The sequence below is a fragment of the Dreissena polymorpha genome, chromosome 8, assembly GCF_020536995.1.
Source record: "Dreissena polymorpha isolate Duluth1 chromosome 8, UMN_Dpol_1.0, whole genome shotgun sequence".
NCBI lineage: Eukaryota > Metazoa > Mollusca > Bivalvia > Myida > Dreissenidae > Dreissena > Dreissena polymorpha.
Genome location: NC_068362.1, coordinates 42,556,557 through 42,579,271, shown reverse-complemented (window position 1 = coordinate 42,579,271; position 22,715 = coordinate 42,556,557). Strand labels below are relative to the sequence as shown.

Here is a 22,715-nt window from a genome sequence, read left to right as displayed (position 1 = left end):
TTGACATGTTCAGAGGTACACAACACCTATTCAACAAGGAGACAACATTGTATTTGTTTGTTTAAGGATATGACATATCTAGAATACAAATAGAGACAATAGCAGTTTTGACATTTTTAAGTACATTACATCATTATCCCTTGACTTTTAATTGACTTATTTCCAATAACCAATTTTAATTTGTATTTCTTATATAAGAATAGATAATTTAGAATAGATAACTTAAGATATTTTTACAAAACAACAAAACATATTTTCAAGAAGTTCAATTTCAAAGGTGCTTTTAATATTATTAAATGAAAAACATGGCATATAACAAGGTTTTTTCAATTTAAAGCATGGTTTTCTGTTTACAACAAGCCCACAGCAGTCATTTGATATACATCTGTACTACATTTTTGTGTATATATAAGTTTCATAAAGTAAATTACACAAGCGTTGCATCTTAAAGATTGAACAAAAATGAAAATGATTTGAACATATGCATGAAAACAGTGAAATAGTTTAACTGATTGAACAACAAAACAGTATTTATTTACACTGACAATTCATTTGTTTTTCAGTTTTTAAATAAAAATGGCAAAATGTAAAACGCATAGTCAACACGAATTTCATCAGGCTATATTAGCACATTTAAGCACATCAAAATATTTTCTGGTAAATGGGGATCTACATTATATACATATAAAGCACAAACATATTATGTCCGTATGCAAACACCTACACTTGATAACCAATTGATCACCTTTGTAATAACTTTGTAATCAAACGACTGAACTATATTTTCATAGTATTTTTATTTGAAATCACAACACACTTTCAATGCACAACAATATTCTTTTTCCACTTGAATATTCTTTAATCAGAATGCAAGAAATCAGCACAAACACATCAATAACATAAACATGTAAGTCTCTTCAAGTCATATAAACTTATATATTTGATAACAAATTAAGAGTACAAGGCATAACACAATCAATAAATAAATCAAAACTAATGTCAACAACCAAACTATCTGACCTTAAGATATTTTCTGGTGTTTTTTAATTGGGAGATTTCTGGAAACTGGCCGCAGTGAATGCACTCCATAAACAGCTTATGTGGCCATGTCAACGTGTAACAAATTGTAACATAACTCGTAAATTGTCACATTCACTTATCAGCTGCATGTTCATAAAATATACTATAAAAAGTACAGCAAGTACAATGTATAGATTTATCATTAAAATATACACATTTCTGAAGAGACATTTTGTGTCAAACATTCACTTATAATCGTCATAATTACATGTTATTTTTTATTCTACAAATTCCATTAGACTAATTGTCGAGTATATCATGTAAATAATTTGATTTTCTCTATGAATTTACTTGTTATGTTGAGATGTGAACACATTAATTTTCTTACAAGGGAGACTGTGTTTTTATTTTTGAAGCAAACAACATTGCTCTAACCTGAGAACAAAAAGAGACAACTGCACTACTTAACAATTGCCAGCATATTACATCACTCTGCCTTGATTTGTAACTGACTGATTTGTTGCAGTTGCTCTATATATCAATTGAACAATTTACCTATATACAGAGATCCAACATTTATTGTTGGTAAAGTTACTGAGTGATTGAGAGGATGAAAATTTGGACTAGTAAATGTGTATATACACGATATAAAACATAAAAAACTATTATGTTCAAAAACAAATGTCAACACTTATGAGCATGTAAGTACACGTATATTAAATATCAACACAAAATTGGCAAAATCAAACATAACTTTGACATCAGTCATGATTTTTCATAATTCTTTTAATAATTCATTTTAAATACTCAGTTTCAAAACATTGAAAGCTTTCCAAATAAAGAGGCATTATCTTATAATTTAACAAACCATATCAAGTCAAATAAATAAGGTAGTAGTAGTACATACAGAATTGACAATTGAAAGAAGATTAAATGATTTTGTCTTTATTTAATGAATATTCATTTCGAATAGTGCCATACTTAACACGATTCTTGATAATACTTCTATATTACATGTTACAACAGAAAACTGAAACTTGTTTTTTACATGAATATAATCCAATACATATTTTGTATATAATGTTACCAGCATACTTTAAACAGCTTTCAATTTTCTTAAGCTCAACGTATGAAATAATGTCTTAAGTACAATTTAATTTTCATGCATTTATCATTATCAGGTGCAAGTTTCATAAGTAATTGATAGACGTGCTATATTTGTGCTTAAGGTAATAATTAACATACACGCCTTAATCAAATATCCTTTATATCATTATATTTAACAAAAATATTCAATGTTTAATGAATGACACCATCAAAATTCAGTCCCCAAAGACATGACATATTGTTTTGCTTTGAACACATCTTTGCTGGTCACATTAATTTATGGTTTCCCCTTAAATTGTTGTGCTTTGTCATTCTGCCATTTCATTCTGAACAAGGTCATTTATTTTTCGCCCGTTACAAAGTTCAAAGATGAGATCTGTCAGAGTTTGTGCTTAACATACCATGAGGAATGTAGAGAATATCTATCTTAAACAGTATTTATCTCTGAACTCCTAGTTTTGACTGGGGTCATACGGTAACAACTGCTGCAACTGGCTGTGTTGCTGATTGTCTCTGAGCTCCTAGTTTTGACTGGGGTCATACGGTAACAACTGCTGCAACTGGCTGTGTTGCTGATTGTCTCTGAGCTCCTAGTTTTGACTGGGGTCAATATGGTAACAACTGCTGCAACTGGCTGTGTTGCTGATTGTCTCTGAGCTCATAGTTTTGACTGGGGTCAATATGGTAACAACTGCTGCAACTGGCTGTGTTGCTGATTGTCTCTGAGCTCCTAGTTTTGACTGGGGTCAATATGGTAACAACTGCTGCAACTGGCTGTGTTGATCTATCTCTGAGCTCCTAGTTTTGACTGGGGTCAATATGGTAACAACTGCTGCAACTGGCTGTGTTGCTGATTGTCTCTGAGCTCTTAGTTGTAACTGGGGTCAATATGGTAACAACTGCTGCAACTGGCTGTGTTGCTGATTGTCTCTGAGCTCCTAGTTTTGACTGGGGTCATACGGTAACAACTGCTGCAACTGGCTGTGTTGCTGATTGTCTCTGAGCTCCTAGTTTTGACTGGGGTCAATATGGTAACAACTGCTGCAACTGTCTGTGTTGCTGATTGTCTCTGAGCTCTTAGTTTTGACTGGGGTCATACGGTAACAACTGCTGCAACTGGCTGTGTTGCTGATTGTCTCTGAGCTCCTAGTTTTGACTGGGGTCATACGGTAACAACTGCTGCAACTGGCTGTGTTGCTGATTGTCTCTGAGCTCCTAGTTTTGACTGGGGTCAATATGGTAACAACTGCTGCAACTGGCTGTGTTGCTGATTGTCTCTGAGCTCCTAGTTTTGACTGGGGTCATACGGTAACAACTGCTGCAACTGGCTGTGTTGCTGATTGTCTCTGAGCTCCTAGTTTTGACTGGGGTCATACGGTAACAACTGCTGCAACTGGCTGTGTTGCTGATTGTCTCTGAGCTCCTAGTTTTGACTGGGGTCAATATGGTAACAACTGCTGCAACTGGCTGTGTTGCTGATTGTCTCTGAGCTCCTAGTTTTGACTGGGGTCAATATGGTAACAACTGCTGCAACTGGCTGTGTTGCTGATTGTCTCTGAGCTCCTAGTTTTGACTGGGGTCAATATGGTAACAACTGCTGCAACTAGCTGTGTTGCTGAATGACAAGTTTTATTTCGCCAATTGGCGTCTGCAAAAAAAGAACAACGTGATACTCTAAATGTGTTTCCGTCTATTTTTGATACCAAACGAAAAACAAAACTTGCATAGGGTGTTACGACTTATATGACTTGAATCCATAGATGAAACGATGGCTCGATTGGTCAATGTGGATTTGAGTGCTACTTAAAAGTACCCCGAGTACTCTTCAAGTATACTACAATATACCCCGGGTACAGAAATTACGCTTAAATGCACCCAGCCAATATTTCACTGTACTCGAGGTTTACTCCTACCCAAAATCCGATGTGATATAACGCGCTAACGAATTACGAAACTAAATTATCTTTGAAAAAAAACTGACTCAACATTCTTTGAGAGTATGAGTTTCGATTATACTGGGGCAATTTTACAGAACACTGATATAAATATGAACATACTAACTAACTTGAGAAAATGATCAAACAACGGCCAATTTAGCGTTAGTATTCCTGGGTACATTTTCCATACCCTGGGTACATTGTAGTATGTTTAAGAGTACCTGGGGTACTTTTAAGTAGTACCCGGGCTGACAAAGACCAATCAAGCAAAATGATGGACCTGGGACTATTGATACAATAATAATTAATAATAATTATTTTAGATAAAGTATAACCTCTTTATTACCAAATAATTTGGACTGGGTTTTTATAAAGATCCTTTTTATTATCAAATACTACCTCATCAATAATGACAATAAGCAAAGGCCTACTAGACGATAGTCCCAAAAACATGAATTCAGCGCGAGTTTTTCTGAGAAAACTCAGATGATTTTTATGAAGTAAGAAAATGGTTTGGCCACCATGAACCCACATTCCAATTTTGTGTCAAAACTCTACTACTTATGTCAAAGGAAACATGAATCCAAATAAACAAGAAGGAAATTTCACATGATAATAAATATATTTGGTTTCATCACACAAGAAGCAATACTTTTCGAGGTTCGAGGTTATACTAGAACGTACAGCTGGATGGATGTATCGACGAACAAGGGTCAATCTACATGCACCCACCCATCTCTGAATTCAGGGGCTTGCCAAAAATAAACACATCGCTTGAAAACTCACTCGTAGACTGAGGGTCCTGCTTCAGGGGGATGCTTAATGAGCTGTGACTACAAATGCTTCCAGAACAATCTCAATGCTTTGCTATCCGGGTTTCCTGGAAATAAAGTAAATCATGAGCAAAATGAAACAACAAAACTGAAGACAACACTAGCTTTTTCAAGGATAAAAAACTGGCTCAACCCGGTAACATAATTGTGAGTGTCTTAATAAGATATAAACTTTCATATAAACGAGCACACATATTTTAACTAAAGCTCGCCTTGTGCCCACGATGTTACAGAGCTGGGTAACCACTTGAAACTGTGTACACGTTCAATGAAATAAAATTAAACTATGTAGTTGTTATAAATTACTTTCATTTGGTTTTAAGACCAAATTTTATTTCAATGGTGTTTATACAAAACACAAATATCAAGTGGTGTGTAAGAAAGACCAGGGTTATATATAAATTGTTCTAGAACACTTTTTGAACATTCACCAATTGCAACAGATTTTGCTTTTATGGTTAAGTATAAGAAGAAGAGCTTCGCTAATATATTGTTTTTTGTAAAGGTGAAGGGACCTATCTCAATACTTCATCAAACAGAAGGAGGGATGGGTGGAGAGGGTGTATAGTGTGAAGATGTGGTCTTTTATTACATTATCTTTCAAAAATGAAAAAAAAGTTACATAACTTGCCTACACAGTCCCCTTATGATAGTGAGCATGTGTTCCAAGTGTGAAATCAATAGCCATGATGCTTAAGAAGTAAAGTGCACCAAATCACAAAACTTAACCAAATTTTCAATGTTCTAAGTATAAAAGGGGCAATAATTCTGTCAAAATGCCAGTCAGAGTTAAATAACTTTGCCTGCACAGTTCCCTTATGGTAGTTAGTAATTGATGCAAGTATGAAAGCAATAGCGTTGATACATTAGAAATAAAGTGGACATAAACACAAAACTTAACCTAAATATCACTTTTCTAAGTATAAAAGGGCACATTATTATGTCAAACTGCCAGCCAGAGTTATCTCACCTTGCTTGCCCACTCCCCTCATGATACATGTAGTAAGTGTAACAAGTTTGAATGCAATAGCTTTGATACTTTATAGAAAAGTTGAACTTAACACAAAACTGTTTATTGCATCAAACATGTGCTCAAGATGGTTCCGGAATATGCCCTTACTAGAGCTATACTTCTAATAGGGGTCGCATGAAACAATAGTTATAATAATATACACACCCTAGTTGTATTGAATCCTGTCAAACTGACACCTGTTTGTTAATTGAAAACTCTATTAATATGGGCATTGGTCATAAATCTGAGACATGGTGGGTGCGCGAAAATGATATCTCCTTAAAATAAGTGATTCCTCAGTTTGACGTCATTGAAATGTGCGTAAAAAATGTCAAACTTTGTTTAAATTATAGATTGGTGGACAAAACTATTCATAATGTGCGCATCTTTATCAATAAATTTAATATGATTTATGACAAACACATGTTTTGTGGATATTCTTCAGACATATTATATTTTAATACTTGCATTTATATATTTACTCTAGTGAAAAACATAACATCTTTCATTTGTGCATGGAAACCAATTATTATTTCAATAACATAAATCTGTACTCAAATAAAAATATATAATGCGTACGTTAAAACAAAACACATACTTACAAGAGTAGGTAAGCTGCTTGAAATTATCACATGGTTTCTTGGCTTCCTCAATTGCATGGTTTCTTCTTGCAGACTTTGATGCCACATTACGCAGTCAACTTGTTTACTGCAAATGGCAAAACAACATTTTACAGATAACGTTTAAAGATTATTTCTTAGCTGTAATCAAATCCCTTATCATTCAATAAGACACTAGTTTTTCTGCATATATTCTGCAAACAGAGAAAGAGTATGCAATTTTTAAAGGAACGTTTTTGGTTGTTCTTGCTAATGCCCTGTGTAAGAGTCCCTTTATTTACAGATAAAGATGGAATATTATTACATAAATTGGTTTAAACGTGTGCAATATGTTTAACAATTATTATTCAAACGGAACTAATACAGTTCATGGAATAAAATAAAATACATATTAAACAAAGATACGCTTGTATATTTAAAAAAAAGCCTACTTTAAATAATCATCAAATTAAAAGCAGCCAAAGCATATCACAATACCATACAATATGTAATGCAATATATTGGTATAATTTGTAGTTACCGGTAAATCTGTTTTTATGTGTTGGCGTATTAATTTCTTTTAGTTATGTCACTGACTTATGTCAGTCAACTTTCTCACAACATATTTGAACAAGTCTCTTTAAAATCTTACACTTTCTTACTTCCATGACCATCCAAGCCCATATGACCATAACATGACCCACAGGTCAGTACAGGGGCAGGGTGCAGGCCATCCTTAACATGACCCACAGGTCAGTACAGGGGCAGGGTGCGGGCCATCCTTAACATGACCCACAGGTCAGTACAGGGGTAGGGTGCGAGCCATGACCCACAGGTCAGTACAGGGGTAGGGTGCGGGCCATCCTTAACATGATTAGAAGAGGCAGAGTGCAATAAAAATAAAACATAATAAAAGCAAATTTGAATATAGCAATATGCTAAAATATATTCTTAAACAAAACAAACTAGTTAATATTAAATGGTTGAGAATATACTAATATCATACAGACATATTTGCATTCATACCTCTCGTAGTTTAATGCATATGCACCACTGTTGTTGATGTTTAGTATACGACTGCTGCTGAAACTGTTTTTGCTGCTGTGCTGACGTGGCTTGGTTGCTAGGATTCCGCTTGACACTGAACAACGGCCACTGAAAAATAAGTTATATTGGATAATTTGTTATAATGTAATCAAAGATGACAAGTGGTTCAAGGGATTTAATGCTTTTGTTGTTTTTATACACAAATATTAACACACTTCTGTGCACACTATTAGTTAATCCCCCTGAATAAAATATAAGTAACACAGCCTCTGAAAATCCATGCATGATAAAATACAGAAACAGTAAATTAATATTATGCAAGAGAGTTACTTGGCCAATGATAAGTTAGAGCTTTGTCACAAAATGATAACTAAAACTCAACCCAGACTTCATGGGGCTCACATGATTGAAGTTTCATCTGATTCCCTTTAGAAATGTAGACATATACATATGTGGTGAGGTAAAACTATGTTTACATAAAATGCAGACGAAACGCCCCTCTAACAGACCAACTTACAGAACATTGACTCCCATATAACCTCTGCATGGTTTGTGGGATTTAATACTCATTGTATTCACTTCTCCACCTTGCAGGTCATGTTTTTGTAATATTACTGTGAGATTGGAATGTTAATAGATAATTTAGATTATGCATGCATCATCACCTGCCCCCCCCCCCCCCCCCCCCCCCCCCCCCCCCGCGACTGAGGCTGCTGCTTGAGCCCAGATCGGTACCAATTTGACCTTCGGCATGGAAGCCCCTTTCCTGAAGGGTCACGCTTGGCGCAGTTACACAGTTCATTAGATGGTCATAATTTTCTGGGTACTGTTCCATGTTGATTGACAAGTTGTCCTGTAAAATAAAATATCAACAAAGTTAAACTCCAGTAGCATCAGCAAGAGATAATTCTATTCATCACTAGAATGTCCTTTACTTAAGGCAAGTAACCATGTGACAAAATTAGACATATAATATAAATTATACAAAGCATTACACAGTTTTGTAACATGAGCAGCAAACTTAAGAGTGTATGAACTATTATGAAACTTACGCCAATTGCATACATTCTGGTAGCATTAATGCTTAGTCGAGTCGCAACTGACATTTCACACACCAAAAAAATGAAGAAAGATAAAACCAACAAAATACTCCCGGTTAGAAGTCTGGTTTACATTGATCGTGTGTACAATGTTCGATATGTTTAACGGTCTGGTTCACATTGATCGTGTGTACAATGTTAGATATGTTTAACGGTCTATGTTCTTCATTAAACAAGACAATGCGATCTGGCTGGTTACTAAACTTGTAAAAGATAGTATGCCCCAAAACAATATTGAACATTTTCATGATGATCCAATAAAACATATTTTGAAACGGATAGCAGATGTTAATAAGTGTCAACAATTTTGCTTTTATTGATTTTTTGGTTTTTAAGGAAGCATTTCATTATCAAAATCCAGTTTTTGCGGTAAGTGGTTTCCCTGACTAGCCTGTGCAGATTGCGTTTCCCAGAGGTAAGTGGTTTCCCTGACTAGCCTGTGCAGATTGCGTTTCCCAAACGTAAGTGGTTTCCCTGACTAGCCTGTGCGGATTGCGTTTCCCAGAGGTAAGTGGTTTCCCTGACTAGCCTGTGCGGATTACGTTTCCCAAAGGTAAGTGGTTTTCCTGACTAACCTGTGCGGATTGGGTTTCCCAGATGTAAGTGGTTTCCCTGACTAGCCTGTGCGGATTGCGTTTCCCAGAGGTAAGTGGTTTCCCTGACTAGCCTGTGCGGATTGCGTTTCCCGGATTTAAGTGGTTTCCCTGACTAGCCTGTGTGGATTGCGTTTCCCACATGTAAGTTGTTTCCCTGACTAGCCTGTGCGGATTGCGTTTTCCAGAGGTAAGTTGTTTCCCTGACTAGCCTGTGCGGATTGCGTTTCCCAGAGGTAAATGGTTTCCCTGACTAGACTGTGTGGATTGCGCTTACCAGAGGTTAGTGGTTTCCCTGACTAGCCTGTGCAGATTGCGTTTCCCAGAGGTAAGTGGTTTCCCTGACTAGCCTGTGCAGAGTGCGTTTCCCAAAGGTAAGTGGTTTCCCAGACTAGCCTGTGCGGATTGCATTTCCCAGAGGTAAGTTGTTTCCCTGACTAGCCTGTGCGGATTGCGTTTCCCAGAGCAAGGCTAATTCATGTTTTCAAAGCTACCTTTTAACTCTTATAATAACAACACAAAGTGAACATAAGTTGTTACATAAAAATCCTGTAACATATTATTATTTTTGTCTGCATTTAGTATGAATGGCAAGGTGCAAATATTGACTTCATTTCGCAATAGACATAGAAACCCAACAGTGCTAAGGTTGGTACAACAAAGACATAATTGTTCAACTTGTGAATGGAATAATAAAAATTAAAATTGATGAATAAATTGTGATTGATAGTGGGTTCGGGAGGTATAAAATTGATGACTTAATGTGTGATTGTTAGTGGTTTTCGGGAGGTATAGAATTGATGAGTTAATTTGTGATTGTTATTGGGTTCGGGAGGAATAAAAAGTCACACGGGCATGATAATCAGAATGACATAAAAATCTATAAAATTGTAAGTATCAAAACAACAATTAAAAGACCATAAACACTCAAAATCAATTAATATTTCGTACAATATTTCAAACAAGAAATATCTTTAAAAAAGATATACGGCGTTGATTGTGGTCGATGTTTATGAACGATCAAAAGTTATCTCCATGAGATAAAAAGTAGCGGATGCCTTTTTTCTGCCCAGTTCTTAGCTACATCATAAGCAAATCAATTACGGGGTGTTGCGCCAGATTTCGTGGCTTATTTTGCTTTATGTCATATTATTACTCAGATATCTATATTTACAGAATAGAAAAACACAACATGAAAAGTGCATATAGGTCAGCCGGCAATACTCGAATCTTATTTAATTGAATAATTATAGTATAGTGAATTATTGTGCTCATGCTTAATAAACTGGTCTAAATGGATAAAAATTTCTAATTAATTTTATCAAAATTGGTCCTTATAATGCAAATGTTGAAACCATATTAAAAATCGATGATTGACATACCACAATAATATCGCCGAATATCTTTATTTAGTATCTTTCTGATCAAAACAGACTTCAAGTGCACAAAGTTTACGAGATGGCGTTTATATAAAGATTTCTGCAACTGACCGCAAACTGACCTTGATACCTTGCGGATTGAATGCAATGCATTACAGTCACTACGTTATTGTCAGTAAGACCGGTGTAACACAATGATCGCAACCCCTTCTGCGAACTCCGGTGATGAACTGTATATAAACTCTGACTTTCACAAATGGCCGCTTTTGCGCTGGTAATTCTCTGAAAATAAAAGGTGAACGCACAAACTGTATTTATTTGGAAAATTGATTGTAAAACTGTTCTATCTATTGAGCCTTTTCATTAGAGATAAAATTGTTTCATGCAGTAAAACAGTGTTACAAAGACGCGGATATGTTTCCAATGTTCTGGTGTTATACTCAAATCAGCCAATGGAATAAATGAAGTGTATTCATTCGTACCTAGCCGCGGGAAATTTTTTTGAGTATTATTGGACACTTACAAAGGTCAAGACAGGGTGAAAAGCTGGCTTAATACAGCTTACGCCGAAAAATAAAGTTAACACATAAAAAAATCAATGTTCCTTATAGCAATATCCAAAATTTGATCACTAGATGTGGTCTGGTAATATAGATCAAGATACACATTGCTCTTTTTTTGTTTTGTGTGAATCAATATATTCCACACATGTTCATGCACCATGTAAGTGTCATATGAATAGATATTGTTGCGGAAAAATAAAATGGAATATATTGTGCCACACATATTTAAAAACGAGCATTTTGTATCTCATTAAATCTATGTGTGCATGGGACATCCCGTGTTGTAATTACAGTTAACATACACAAATCCTTATATGTAACCTTTTTTCTAAATCAATCAAACTGTTTCATAATTTAAAAAAGCTCAATGGTCCTTCATGGACAAGTATCTGAATGTTGAATTGTTGTAAATGGAAAAAAGTGCCTGAAATGCTCACCTCAATTCAAGGTAAACCTACTGTAGAAGACATGACCTTGTGACATACTTTTTGACTTCACTTTAAACATTCTGATTAACTTTCATAATTGATGTGGCATAAATCTGGCCTATAGAGTGATAACCAAGTTTGTTTCAAGGTTTGAACTGGTGACCTAGTTTTTGGAAGCAATGTGACAGATTCAAACTTAACCTATAACATATCATGATAATCATCTTTGATCATGATTGAGTCATGACAATTGAGATGTGAGACCTAGTGTATTGTTACACAAGTGGCCTTGGTTTAAACTCAGGCTAAATATTGTCAAAATAAATTTTTTGCCTTGATAATGCCAGAACATTTTGACCCAGTTTCATCAAGGTTCAATAAACATTCAGGCCTTTAGATTCTTAAACAAGCTGACAGTTGAAGCAGCACACAGCACGCTCAATGACATAGGGTGATCACAATTACTTCTCGGGGGAATATACATATGGGAAATTCCTGATGCACTCAATACACAAGCTATGGACACTTGTATTTACGTGTGATTTTATAAACCATTAAAATTATAATCCAATAGTTCATAATTTATAATTAGTCTCTAAACTAGATGTTCGGATCTCCACAAAACAAAACAACATTTTATGCAAAGCTACAAACATCAGTGACCCCTCTTAGGTATCAATTTTTTTATATAAACATACTTACATTTAAAATGGAACCTCACTTTGTAAAGAGTTAACAATTTAGATATATTGGAACCTGCTGAAAAAGTGTGTGTTTTCCATGTTATTCTGTGTTTTAATAAAGCTCTGGATTCCTAATTCAAGTCTGAATGTCAGGGATTAGCGTGAAACTGTTGCATCTTCTTCGAATGTCAAAATAGTAAAATAAGGTTGTTGATGAACCCTTGAAATGAAATAATTTGTACTGGTCTTCTTAATTGAAGAGCAGAAACTCCAAATCGCATTGAGTTTTAACTATTTGTAAAGCCAGGGTCTCCAGAATGCTTTACCAAAGTTACCCGTTTTGCCATGGCAACGGGACTTACCGATTAGGATGTTGTGGCTGAGTTGTATTTGGGGAACCTGTGAGTATAAGGCCTCTGTAAACAGAAAAAAAGATCTCAGGGCATCCCAGAAATGTTTCCCTGTAAACCAAATAATTCAATGCATTCTGAAATGGCATTAATTATATTTGAATCAATTTTGTTTGAGTTAAAAAATAATAAGAAATACATTAAATTTGAAGACTTCTGATACAAAAGAGATACACAATTTAACACTTGATACTATACTTCTATATGTTGTACACTTGATACAAACCTAGCCTACTAAATAATAGTTTATCCCTATCTTAAAATATTAATTAAGTTATGTGTAACTCAAAAAAGGTGGGACAGACATAAGGACGGATTTAAGGAAGGGCAGACCGAATAACAGACAAGAACAAATATTTACGCCCCACTCCTGTGCCATTTCAAGGCAATACAAATTGGTGGCTATTATAAATATTAACAATATCATAAGAACTGTCAGCTAGAATATAGTTTAATCAATATATAAAACGCACACACTATTTAAATTGAATTTGGAGTAAAAAACACATCACACATTATACATGATAAATTACCAATGTACCTTGCAGATAAAGTAATCTTGGCCCCTGAGTAAGGCAGTCTGGAGCCCCAGGTCTAGAGACGCTGCACCCTCGGGTAGAACTCATTGGGCATTTGCCCCATGAAACTTGGCCAGAAAAAATCCCTGGGCGTTCGGGTCCAGCTGACCAGAGAGCCTGTTGTTCAGCTGCGTACCAATCTGAGTGCGTCTGGTCCTGTAGGAACCGGCTCTTAAAACAGATTCCAAAAAATTTAAATAAATATCGGAAAATAATGAAGACAATAATTTTATAATGTACTGAAAGCATTTAAATAATTGTTTTACTAAAATTGAATAGAAAAGCGGGAGTTTTCATGCAAGGAGAAACTTTTGGTACAGGAGCTGAATTTCGGCCGCAAAATAGACAAACTATGCTTGACATTCTAAAACTTATATTAAATCAAGTGTTATTCGCATTCATTTACCAAGTTTGATCAATATAAAAACACAGAATTCCTATTTGATGCTATGAAGTTTTCCTCAATCAGGCAGACAACGGACTGATGTTAAGTGAACTATATGAGTGCATTCTGGGAAAAAATAGGACTTAACGTATTTGCAGTCTGCACAGGCTAATATGGGATGACACTTTAATAGGACTTAATGTATGTGCAGTCTGCACAGGCTAATCTGGGATGACACTTTAATAGGACTTAATGTATGTGCAGTCTGCACAGGCTTATCTGGGGTGACACTTTAATAGGACTTAATGTATGTGCAATCTGCATAGGCTAATCTGGGATGACACTTTAATAGGACTTAATGTATGTGCAGTCTGCACAGGCTTATCTGGGGTGACACTTTAATAGGACTTAAAGTATGTGCAGCCTGCACAGGCTTATCTGGGATGACACTTTAATAGGACTTAATGTATGTGCAGACTGCACAGGCTAATCTGGGATGACACTTTAATAGGACTTAATGTATGTGCAGACTGCACAGGCTAATCTGGGATGACACTTTAATAGGACTTAAAGTATGTGCAGTCTGCACAGGCTTATCTGGGATGACACTTTAATAGGACTTAAAGTATGTGCAGTCTGCACAATCTGGGATGACACTTTAATAGGACTTAATGTATGTGCAGTCTGCACAGGCTAATCTGGAATGACAATTTAATAGGACTTAATGTATGTGCAGTCTGCACAGGCTTATCTGGGATGACAATTTAAGCCCCATATTGCAGAACACCGCTAAGATACTTCTTATTGTTCTTGTTGCTGCTGCTGCTGCGACTGGGCCATAGACAGAGATGGAGTGAGTCCCAACGCCGAAGTCGCCACCCCAAACCCGAGAATTGCCGACAACAACTGTTGTTGAATGGCGTCAATCGCATACTGCTCTCCAGGCCTAAGGTTCACATTTTTCGAGAACACCATATCGAGGTCAGTCACATTAACGGACGTGTCAGGCAACGCCTGCTCTACCTGTTGAATCAGATCGTTTCAGTTCGAGCAACTTGTCCGGCCTAATTTGTCGACGCAATCATCCAATTGTTGCTAAGCCACATCAATGCTGAGACGGAAGTCGAATTCACCTAGGCTCTGCTGTTGGAAGTGTTGATGTAGCCAACATGGGAGGAGATATTGATAGGAGGCTTGGTAGTCTGACACAAGACGTCTTCATGCTGAATTTCTTAAGCGAGCTGTAGTATTTGAGCAAGAAGGGGGTTGTCATTGACTTTCACTTCAATGACGTTTGTCATGTTTGCTAGTAAAGTTCACTGAAAAGGAAATGGAAAGTAAACTTAAACCGGATTGTTTAGTGACACATGAATAAGCCTTGCAACACCTTACTTTACAGACCTGTTTTTTTAAATGCCAAACATTGTGCCTATAATTGATATTTAAAATATTGCAATTAATTTTTTACCAATTAGAACTCAGAATAACGAAGTATCAATGTTTTACGGGCACCAGCTTTAAATTGGAATTTTTGGGTTTGTAGCAAAGTGTTATATTTATTTTTTGTAAATCAAAACCACGCATTTCTTGAGCAATTTAGAATGTGAGACTGTACACCTTTAATTGTGTGACTATAGAACTTTAAAATTGATACTACATAATTTTAAATGTGGTACTCAGCAACTTAAAATGTGAGACAACACAACTTTAAATGTTACAATCTACATATTTAAGTGTGAGTCTGCACACCTTTAAATGTGACAGTTTATGACTTATACCTAAGACTTAACAACTTTAAATGTGAGACAATAAAACTGTATGGCATTTAATAAGAAACAATATATGTGAGTTCAAAATAGTAATTAAACTTAGTGAAATAAGCAAACTAGAGCTTTGTCAAAGACGTGACAAATACCCCCACATGCCGCATTGACGCATAATATTTTGCATGCCGTCCTCACAAAAACAGCAAACACCATGCTCAATTTTTAAAATGCACTAAGTGACCCCTTGACCTAGTTTTTGATCTAGCATGGCCCATGTTCGAACTTGGCTTTCAGATTATCTAGATAAAACTTCTGACCAAGTTTGGTGAAGATCGGATGAAAACTACTTGAATAAGAGAAAGGACACCATACTGAATGTTAAAAAAAGCACAAAGTGACCCAGTGACCTAGTTTTATGCTCGGCATGGCCCATGTTGAAACTTGTCCTTAAGATCATTCAGATAAAACTTGTGACCAAGTTTGGTGAGGATTGGATGAAAACTACTTGAATTAGAGAGCGGACAACATGGTGAGGTTTAAAACGCACTAAGATACCCCGTGACCTAGTTTTTGACCCGGCATGACCTATATTCAAACTTGACCTAGACATCATCTAGATACAACTTCTGACCAAGTTTGATGAAGATTGGATAATAACTACTTGAATTAGAGAGCGGCCAACATGGTGAGGTTAAAAACACACTAAATGACCACGTGACCTAGTTTTTGACCCGGCATGGCCCATGTTCGAACTTGACCTACACATCATCTAGTTACAACTTCTGACCAAGTGTGGTGAAGATCGGATTTAAACTACTTGAAATAGAAAGCGGACATGCTCAATGTGTAAAACGTACTAAGTGACCCCGTGACCTAGTTTTTGACCCGGCAATGCACATGTTTGAACTTGACCTCAAAATCATCTAGATACAACTTTAGACCAAGTTTGGTGAAGATCGGATGAAAACTACTTGAATTAGAGAGCGGACAACATGCTGATTGTTTAAAACGCGCCAAGTGACCTCATGACCTAGTTTTTGACCCGGAAAGGCCCATGTTCGAACTTGGCCTAGACATCATGAAGATACAACTTCTGACCAAGTTTGGTGAAGATCGGATGAAAACTACTTGAATTAGAGAGCGGACACTTAATACAGTCAGACCGACAGACCAACTGACCGACAGACAAGTTCACTCCTATATACCCCCTAAACTTCGTTTGTGGGGGTATAATTAAGCCAGTTATTCTGAAAAAAAACTTTAAAATGTGCTATAACTAGGGGCTAGCTCTGTGCAGAGTTTATTTTTACCTTTTTTGGATTGGGACTATTTGTGACAAGAGCACCGCATTGCGGGTGCAGACCGCTCATCTATTTTCTTTTTAAAGGTGAAGGGACTCTCAATTTCAATCACAAAGGAGGGAGGGGTGGAGTGAAGAGAGGTGTATGGTGTGGGGGTGTGGACATTTATTACATTATCTTCCAAAAATGGGAAAAAAAATGTTTTTTAACTGTTTCAAAAAAAAATTGGGGGGTGGGGTGGGGGGGGGGGTGTAATGTGTAAGGATGTGGTGGTCATTTGTGAGATGATCTTAAAAAAAAATTAGGGGGGGAGGATTCGGGGGGGGGGGGGGGAGGGGGGAGGGCACGGGGGATGGTTTGGGTGGAGTCTATTGTGGTATGTCAGCCAAGAGTAGTTTTGGCAAAGTATCAATCAAATCTAATCATAAATAAAGAAGTTATGGCAATTTTAGCAAAATCTAATAATTTGACCTTGAGAGTCAAGGTCATTCAAAGGTCAAGGTAAAATTTAACTTGCCAGGTACAGTTACCTCAAGATAGCATGAAAGTATTTGAAGTTTGAAAGCAATAGCCTTGATACTTTAGAAGTAAAGTGGATCGAAACACAAAAATTTAACCATATATTCAAAGTTACTAAGTCAAAAAAGGGCCATAATTCCATAAAAATGACAACCAGAGTTATGCAACTTGTCCTTTTACTGTACCCTTATGATAGTTTGCGAGTGTTCCAAGTATGAAAGCAATATCTATGATACTTTAGGGGTAAAGTGGACCAAAAAAAAACTTAAACAAATTTTTAATTTTCTAAGTATAAAGGGCCCATAATTCCGTCCAAATGCCAGTCAGAGTTACATAACTTTGCCTGCACAGTCTCCTTATGATAGTTAATAAGTGTTGCAAGTATCAAAGCAATAGCTTTGATACTGTAGGAATAAAGTGGACCTAAACACAAAACTTAACCAAATTTTCAATTTTCTAAGTATAAAAAGGGCACATAATTCTGTCCAAAATGCACGCAAGAGTTATCTAATTTTGCCTGCCTAGTCCCCTCATGATAGTAAGTAAGTGTACCAAGTTTGAATGCAATAGCATTGATACTTTCTGAGAAAAGTGGACCTAAACGCAAAACTTAACCGGACGCCGACGCCAACGCCGACGCCAAGGTGATGACAATAGCTCATATTTTTTTTTCAAAAAATGGATGAGCTAAAAAATCATAGTGTTTTGAATTTAATTGGGAAAATGGTTGTAGTTTTTGCTAAACATAATTTAAACAAGGGACAAAATTGTCACAAAACAAGGTTTTCATTGTGAAAAAAAATCTGATAAAGGGAGACAACTCAAACTGAACTTTTAAAATGAACAAACAAAATTAACCCCCTTTGTAAGTTTGTTTTAAAATAAATCTATTTTTAGTCGTGGCGACCTTGACATTGGAGATATTGACGTGATTCTTTCGTGCGACACACCGTCCCATGATGGTGAACAAATGTGCCAAATGATTTTAAAATCTCATAATGAATGACATAGTTATAGCCCAGACAAGCTCATTTATGGCTATTTTTTACCTTTGAACTCAAAGTGTGACCTTGACCTTGGAGATATTGACGTAATTTTTTCGCGCAACACACCGTCTAATGATGGTTAACAAATGTGCCAAATGATTTTAAAATCTCACAATGAACAACAAAGTTATGGCCCGGACAAGCTTGTTCCGCCCGCCCGCCAGCCAGCCAGCCAGCCCGCCCGCATTCGCCAATCTAATAACCAGTTTTTTTCCTTCGGAAAACCTGGTTAAAAATGAGAATAAGTGTTATCAAGATAAATTGTGCTAAGGTTCAACTTATACAGCTGCATAAGGAAACAAACTCAATTTGTAACCTATTAAAACATTGTTTGGGGTCAAACCTTGAATTGAGAACTTTAGCCAGTAATTATGGAAAAAATAAACTGTTTAAGATTAGGAATGGGACTCAATTTTGGCCCCAATTTCGACAAAATGAATAACACTGTATGATCTCACCTGAAGCTCAAGAAGCTGAGCTGATATGCTGGCCTCGGTGATATTGCCAAAGGCTGAATTTGAGTTCTGATTAACTCAATGTTGCAACCTATCAAAACATTCTTTTTCTACTGGGAAACCATGAATTGAGAACTTAAGCCAGTAATTATGGATATAGACTTTTTGAGATAAGAATGGGGCTGAATTTCGGCCCCAATCTCAAAAAAATAATAAACACAGTAAGGTCTCACCTGAAGCTCAAGAAGCTGAGATGACATGCTGGCCTTGTTGATATTGCTAAGAGGCGAGTTTGAGTTCTGCTTTCTTCAGGTTGCGAGTCGAAGGGCGTACTGGACCACACAACAAAACTGCTGTCATTTTCAAAGCCTTCTCAATTCAATGTGAGGCCTTTTGGGCTCGGAGTGCTAAGTGCTCATAACAAAACAGAAAACAGAAACCAGACATGTTCACTTTAAGCACCTTGTTCACAATAGTGGGCGTAATTTGAGTCTGTGGCACACCCCATGGATGTATGGATCTCTCAGTGTATACAACAAAGTCTTTACTGCCTTTCTGTGTCAGCATGGGTGTATTGTGCTCTGGGTGTTAACAACCAAGTCTTTACTGCCTTTCTGTGTCAGCATGGATGTATTGTGCTCTGTGTGTTTACAACCAAGTCTTTACTGCCTTTCTGTGTCAGCATGGATGTATTGTGCTCTGGGTGTTTACAACCAAGTCTTTACTGCCTTTCTGTGTCAGCATGGATGTATTGTCCTCTGGGTGTTTACAACCAAGTCTTTACTGCCTTTCTGTGTCAGTATGGATGTATTGTGCTCTGGGTGTTTACATCCAAGTCATTGCTGCCTTTCTGTGTCAGCATGGATGTATCGTGCTCTGAGTTAACAGCAAAGTCATTACTGCCTTTCTGTGTCAACAAGGATGTATTGTGCTCTGTGTTCACAACCAAGTCATAAATGCCTTTCTGTGTCAGCATGGATGTATTGTGCTCTGTGTTCACAGTCAAGTCATTACTGCCTTTCTGTGTCAGCATGGATGTATTGTGCTCTGTGTTTACAGCCAAGTCATTACTGCCTTTCTGTGTCAGCATGGGTGTTTCGTGTTCTGTGTTCACAGCAAGGTCATTACTGCCTTTCTTTGTCAGCATGGGTGTATCCTGTTCTGTGTTCACAGCCAAGTCATTACTGCCTTTCTGTGTCATCATGGATGTAATGTGCCCTGGGTGTTAACAACCAAGTTTTTACTGCCTTTCTGTGTCATCATGGATGTATTGTGCTCTGGGTGTTTACAACCAAGGCTTTTCTGCCTTTCTGTGTCATCATGGATGTAATGTGCTGTGGGTGTTTAAACAACCAAGTCTTTACTGCCTTTCTGTGTCATCATGGATGTATTGTGCTCTGGGTGTTTACAACCAAGTACTTACTGCCTTTCTGTGTCAGCATGGATGTATTAAGCTCTGTGTTCACAGCCAAGTCATTACTGCCTTTATGTGTAAGCATGGATGTATTGTGCTCTGAGTTCACAGCAAAGTCATTACTGCCTTTCTGTGTCAGCATGGGTGTATCATGTTCTGTGTTCACAGCCAAGTCATTACTGCCTGTCTGTGTCAGCATGGATGTATCGTGCTCTGGGTGTTCACAGCTTAGTCATTACTGCCTTTCTGTATCAGCATGGATGTATCGTGATCTGGGTGTTCACAACCAAGTCATTACTTCTTTCTGTGTCAGCATGGATGTATTGTGCTCTGGGTGTTCACAACCAAGTCATTACTGCCTTTCTTTGTCAGCATGGATGTATCGTGCTCGAGGTGTTCACAACCAAGTCATTACTGCCTTTCTTTGTCAGCATGGATGTCTAGTGCTCTGGGTATTCACAACCAAGTCATTACTCCCTTTGTTTGTCAGTAACATTGCCAAAAGTCCGTTCTATTATGATATTTTGGCCGCTGAGAGGAAAATCTGGGGCAGTCCGTAACCCTACAGTCGTCCAAACTATTAACAGCAGAAGTATCCCACTAGGAAAGCTTACGCTTTTATTGTTCCTTGATTTTCTCCCGTTCAATTTCTGTTTGTCCCATAAAGATTGGAACAAGTAATTGAACGTTTTATTTTTCATGATATTTGTTGTGATGTCCAACAGCAACAACTGACTGTTGGCGTTACCATAACTACTGCTATTACTTTTCGTGTCTGTAACACTTGTCCCTCTCAGGCCCACAGGGAACTCTAGCTTAACAAAACTACCCAGGCTTATGTTTGGAAAACGTGGCATGGGCATTGCGTTTGTTCAGAACAGAATCATGCTCAGAATTTCCTGCAGAACAGAGTTATTCAATCATGCTGACTTTTTGAGTCAGGAGGTCAAGGGGGATGAGTTAGAAGTCAGGGGAGGGGAAGGGTCCTTCTGGACTGGGGCTCCTGCAGGTAGGACTCGTGCGGTTGCTGGGCCAACTCGATATCAATGCTGGTGCTCTGCTGAAAACAAAAATAACACAGTGGGTGATAGGAACTTGTAACAAATTATATTATAATCTATAACAAACTATGCCTCTTGACAGGTTGTGAAGGTTTTCAACAATATGAATTTCTAATCTGGCATTTTATTGGTTCCTTGTCCTTAATAGCATGAACATAAATACAGTTAAGTCATTTTGTATTACAACAAGAAAAGTATTGGCTAATGCTATACTTATCTGTAAATTTATATCTATTATCTTTACTCCATTTTCAGAGATGTATTTTCATAAGCCAATATGCGGATCACTAATGTTAGAAAGTGTCGTCCCATTTTAGCATGTGAAATTCACATAAGCTAATAATGGAGGGTAATTTCTGACTAGACTGGATTTTCATAAAGAGGATTATTTGTTTAATGAAAAATACCTTTAAGAGGAAAGTGTTGTCCATGATTAGCCTGTGTGGACTGCACAGGCTAATCTGTGACAACAATTTAAGCACATGCATAAGGCCCCATTTTTCCACATCACAGCTTATTTATCTATTAGCCAATTTTTTGCTGCATAACAAAAAGAAGGAAAACCATCTGGTTAAAAATTTAATATTTTTTAATTGTACTTATTCTATTAATCACATTACTTTCAAAATGCCATTAGATATGTTTTATTGTTAATATATGTTTCAATAAATGGGAGGCAACAATATTAATATTTAATAATAATATTAATGTCTCACCAACATTGCAAAAAAAAAACACACAAACATATTATTTTACCATGCCTTTACAGATCTTTTATGGTTAAAATCTGTTTAAATTCACACTAGAAAACTGTTTTAAAGTCAATCAACATGTAAGTTGTAAGACATAATAAAAATAAATAAAACATTAAACAACTTAAGGGCAACAACTCACTGCTGGTGCAGATCTACAGTTCTCTCCCTTGTTAGTTTCAGCTAAAATGTCCTTCATGTTGCAATACCAGGACATGGAAAGGCTGTGTCACCCTCACATTGCTGGACTTTGATTTGGCTGAGCCTTTCACTACTCCTTTGTCTTCTGTGCTTAGCAGTTGCTGTAACATTGAGAAAACCAATATGAAGTCTTTTGAACTAGTAAATTAGTAATACACCAGCAATTTTTTTGCCAAATTGAAAAAAGTATTTGTACCACACCAATGAGGACAAGGGCTGTTTGTAAAACATGCATGCCCCCCATATGGGCTGTCCGTTGTAGTGGCAGCCATTGTGTGAATACGATTTGTCACTGTGACCTTGACCTTTGACCTGGTGACATGAAAAACAATAGGGGTCATCTGCGAGTCACGATCAATCTACCTATGAAGTGTCATGATCCTAGGCAAAAGCGTTCTTGAGTTATCATCCGAAAATCATTTTACTATTTCGGGTCACCGTGACCTTGACCTTTGACCTAATGACCTCAAAATCAATAGGGGTCATCTGCGAGTCATGATCAATCTACCTATGAAGTTTCATGATC

At 36.8% G+C, this 22,715-nt stretch overlaps 2 protein-coding genes across 4 annotated transcripts in view; both read right to left on the bottom strand.

Moving 5' to 3' along the window:
• Nucleotides 1-778: 778 nt before the first annotated feature.
• Nucleotides 779-22,318, bottom strand: LOC127841698 (uncharacterized). Of its 3 annotated transcripts, none has more exons than XR_008031202.1 (6): nucleotides 9,231-10,720; nucleotides 8,291-8,408; nucleotides 7,535-7,663; nucleotides 6,512-6,617; nucleotides 4,851-4,944; nucleotides 779-3,775 (listed from the first exon to the last, which is right to left on the bottom strand). XR_008031202.1 is itself a non-coding variant. In XM_052370762.1 (6 exons), exons 2-6 carry the CDS (start codon nucleotides 19,019-19,021, stop codon nucleotides 7,262-7,264), a joined length of 645 nt encoding a protein of 214 aa, XP_052226722.1. In that variant the 5' UTR covers nucleotides 19,022-21,235; nucleotides 22,131-22,318; the 3' UTR covers nucleotides 6,624-7,261. The 3 variants fall into 3 exon arrangements, 1 of the variants encoding a protein (XP_052226722.1); XR_008031203.1 differs by having other exon boundaries at nucleotides 9,526-10,720; XM_052370762.1 differs by lacking the exons at nucleotides 779-3,775; nucleotides 4,851-4,944; nucleotides 6,512-6,617; nucleotides 9,231-10,720 and adding exons at nucleotides 6,624-7,372; nucleotides 13,245-13,460; nucleotides 18,995-21,235; nucleotides 22,131-22,318 and having other exon boundaries at nucleotides 7,535-7,666; nucleotides 8,250-8,408.
• The window catches only part of LOC127840472 (uncharacterized), a 58,571-nt gene continuing 58,039 nt past the window's right edge, over nucleotides 22,184-22,715 (bottom strand). Inside the window, exon 10 of the mRNA XM_052368890.1 lies at nucleotides 22,184-22,290. Coding sequence (XP_052224850.1) covers nucleotides 22,184-22,290 — 107 coding nt within the window. The remainder of the gene's footprint in view (nucleotides 22,291-22,715) is intronic.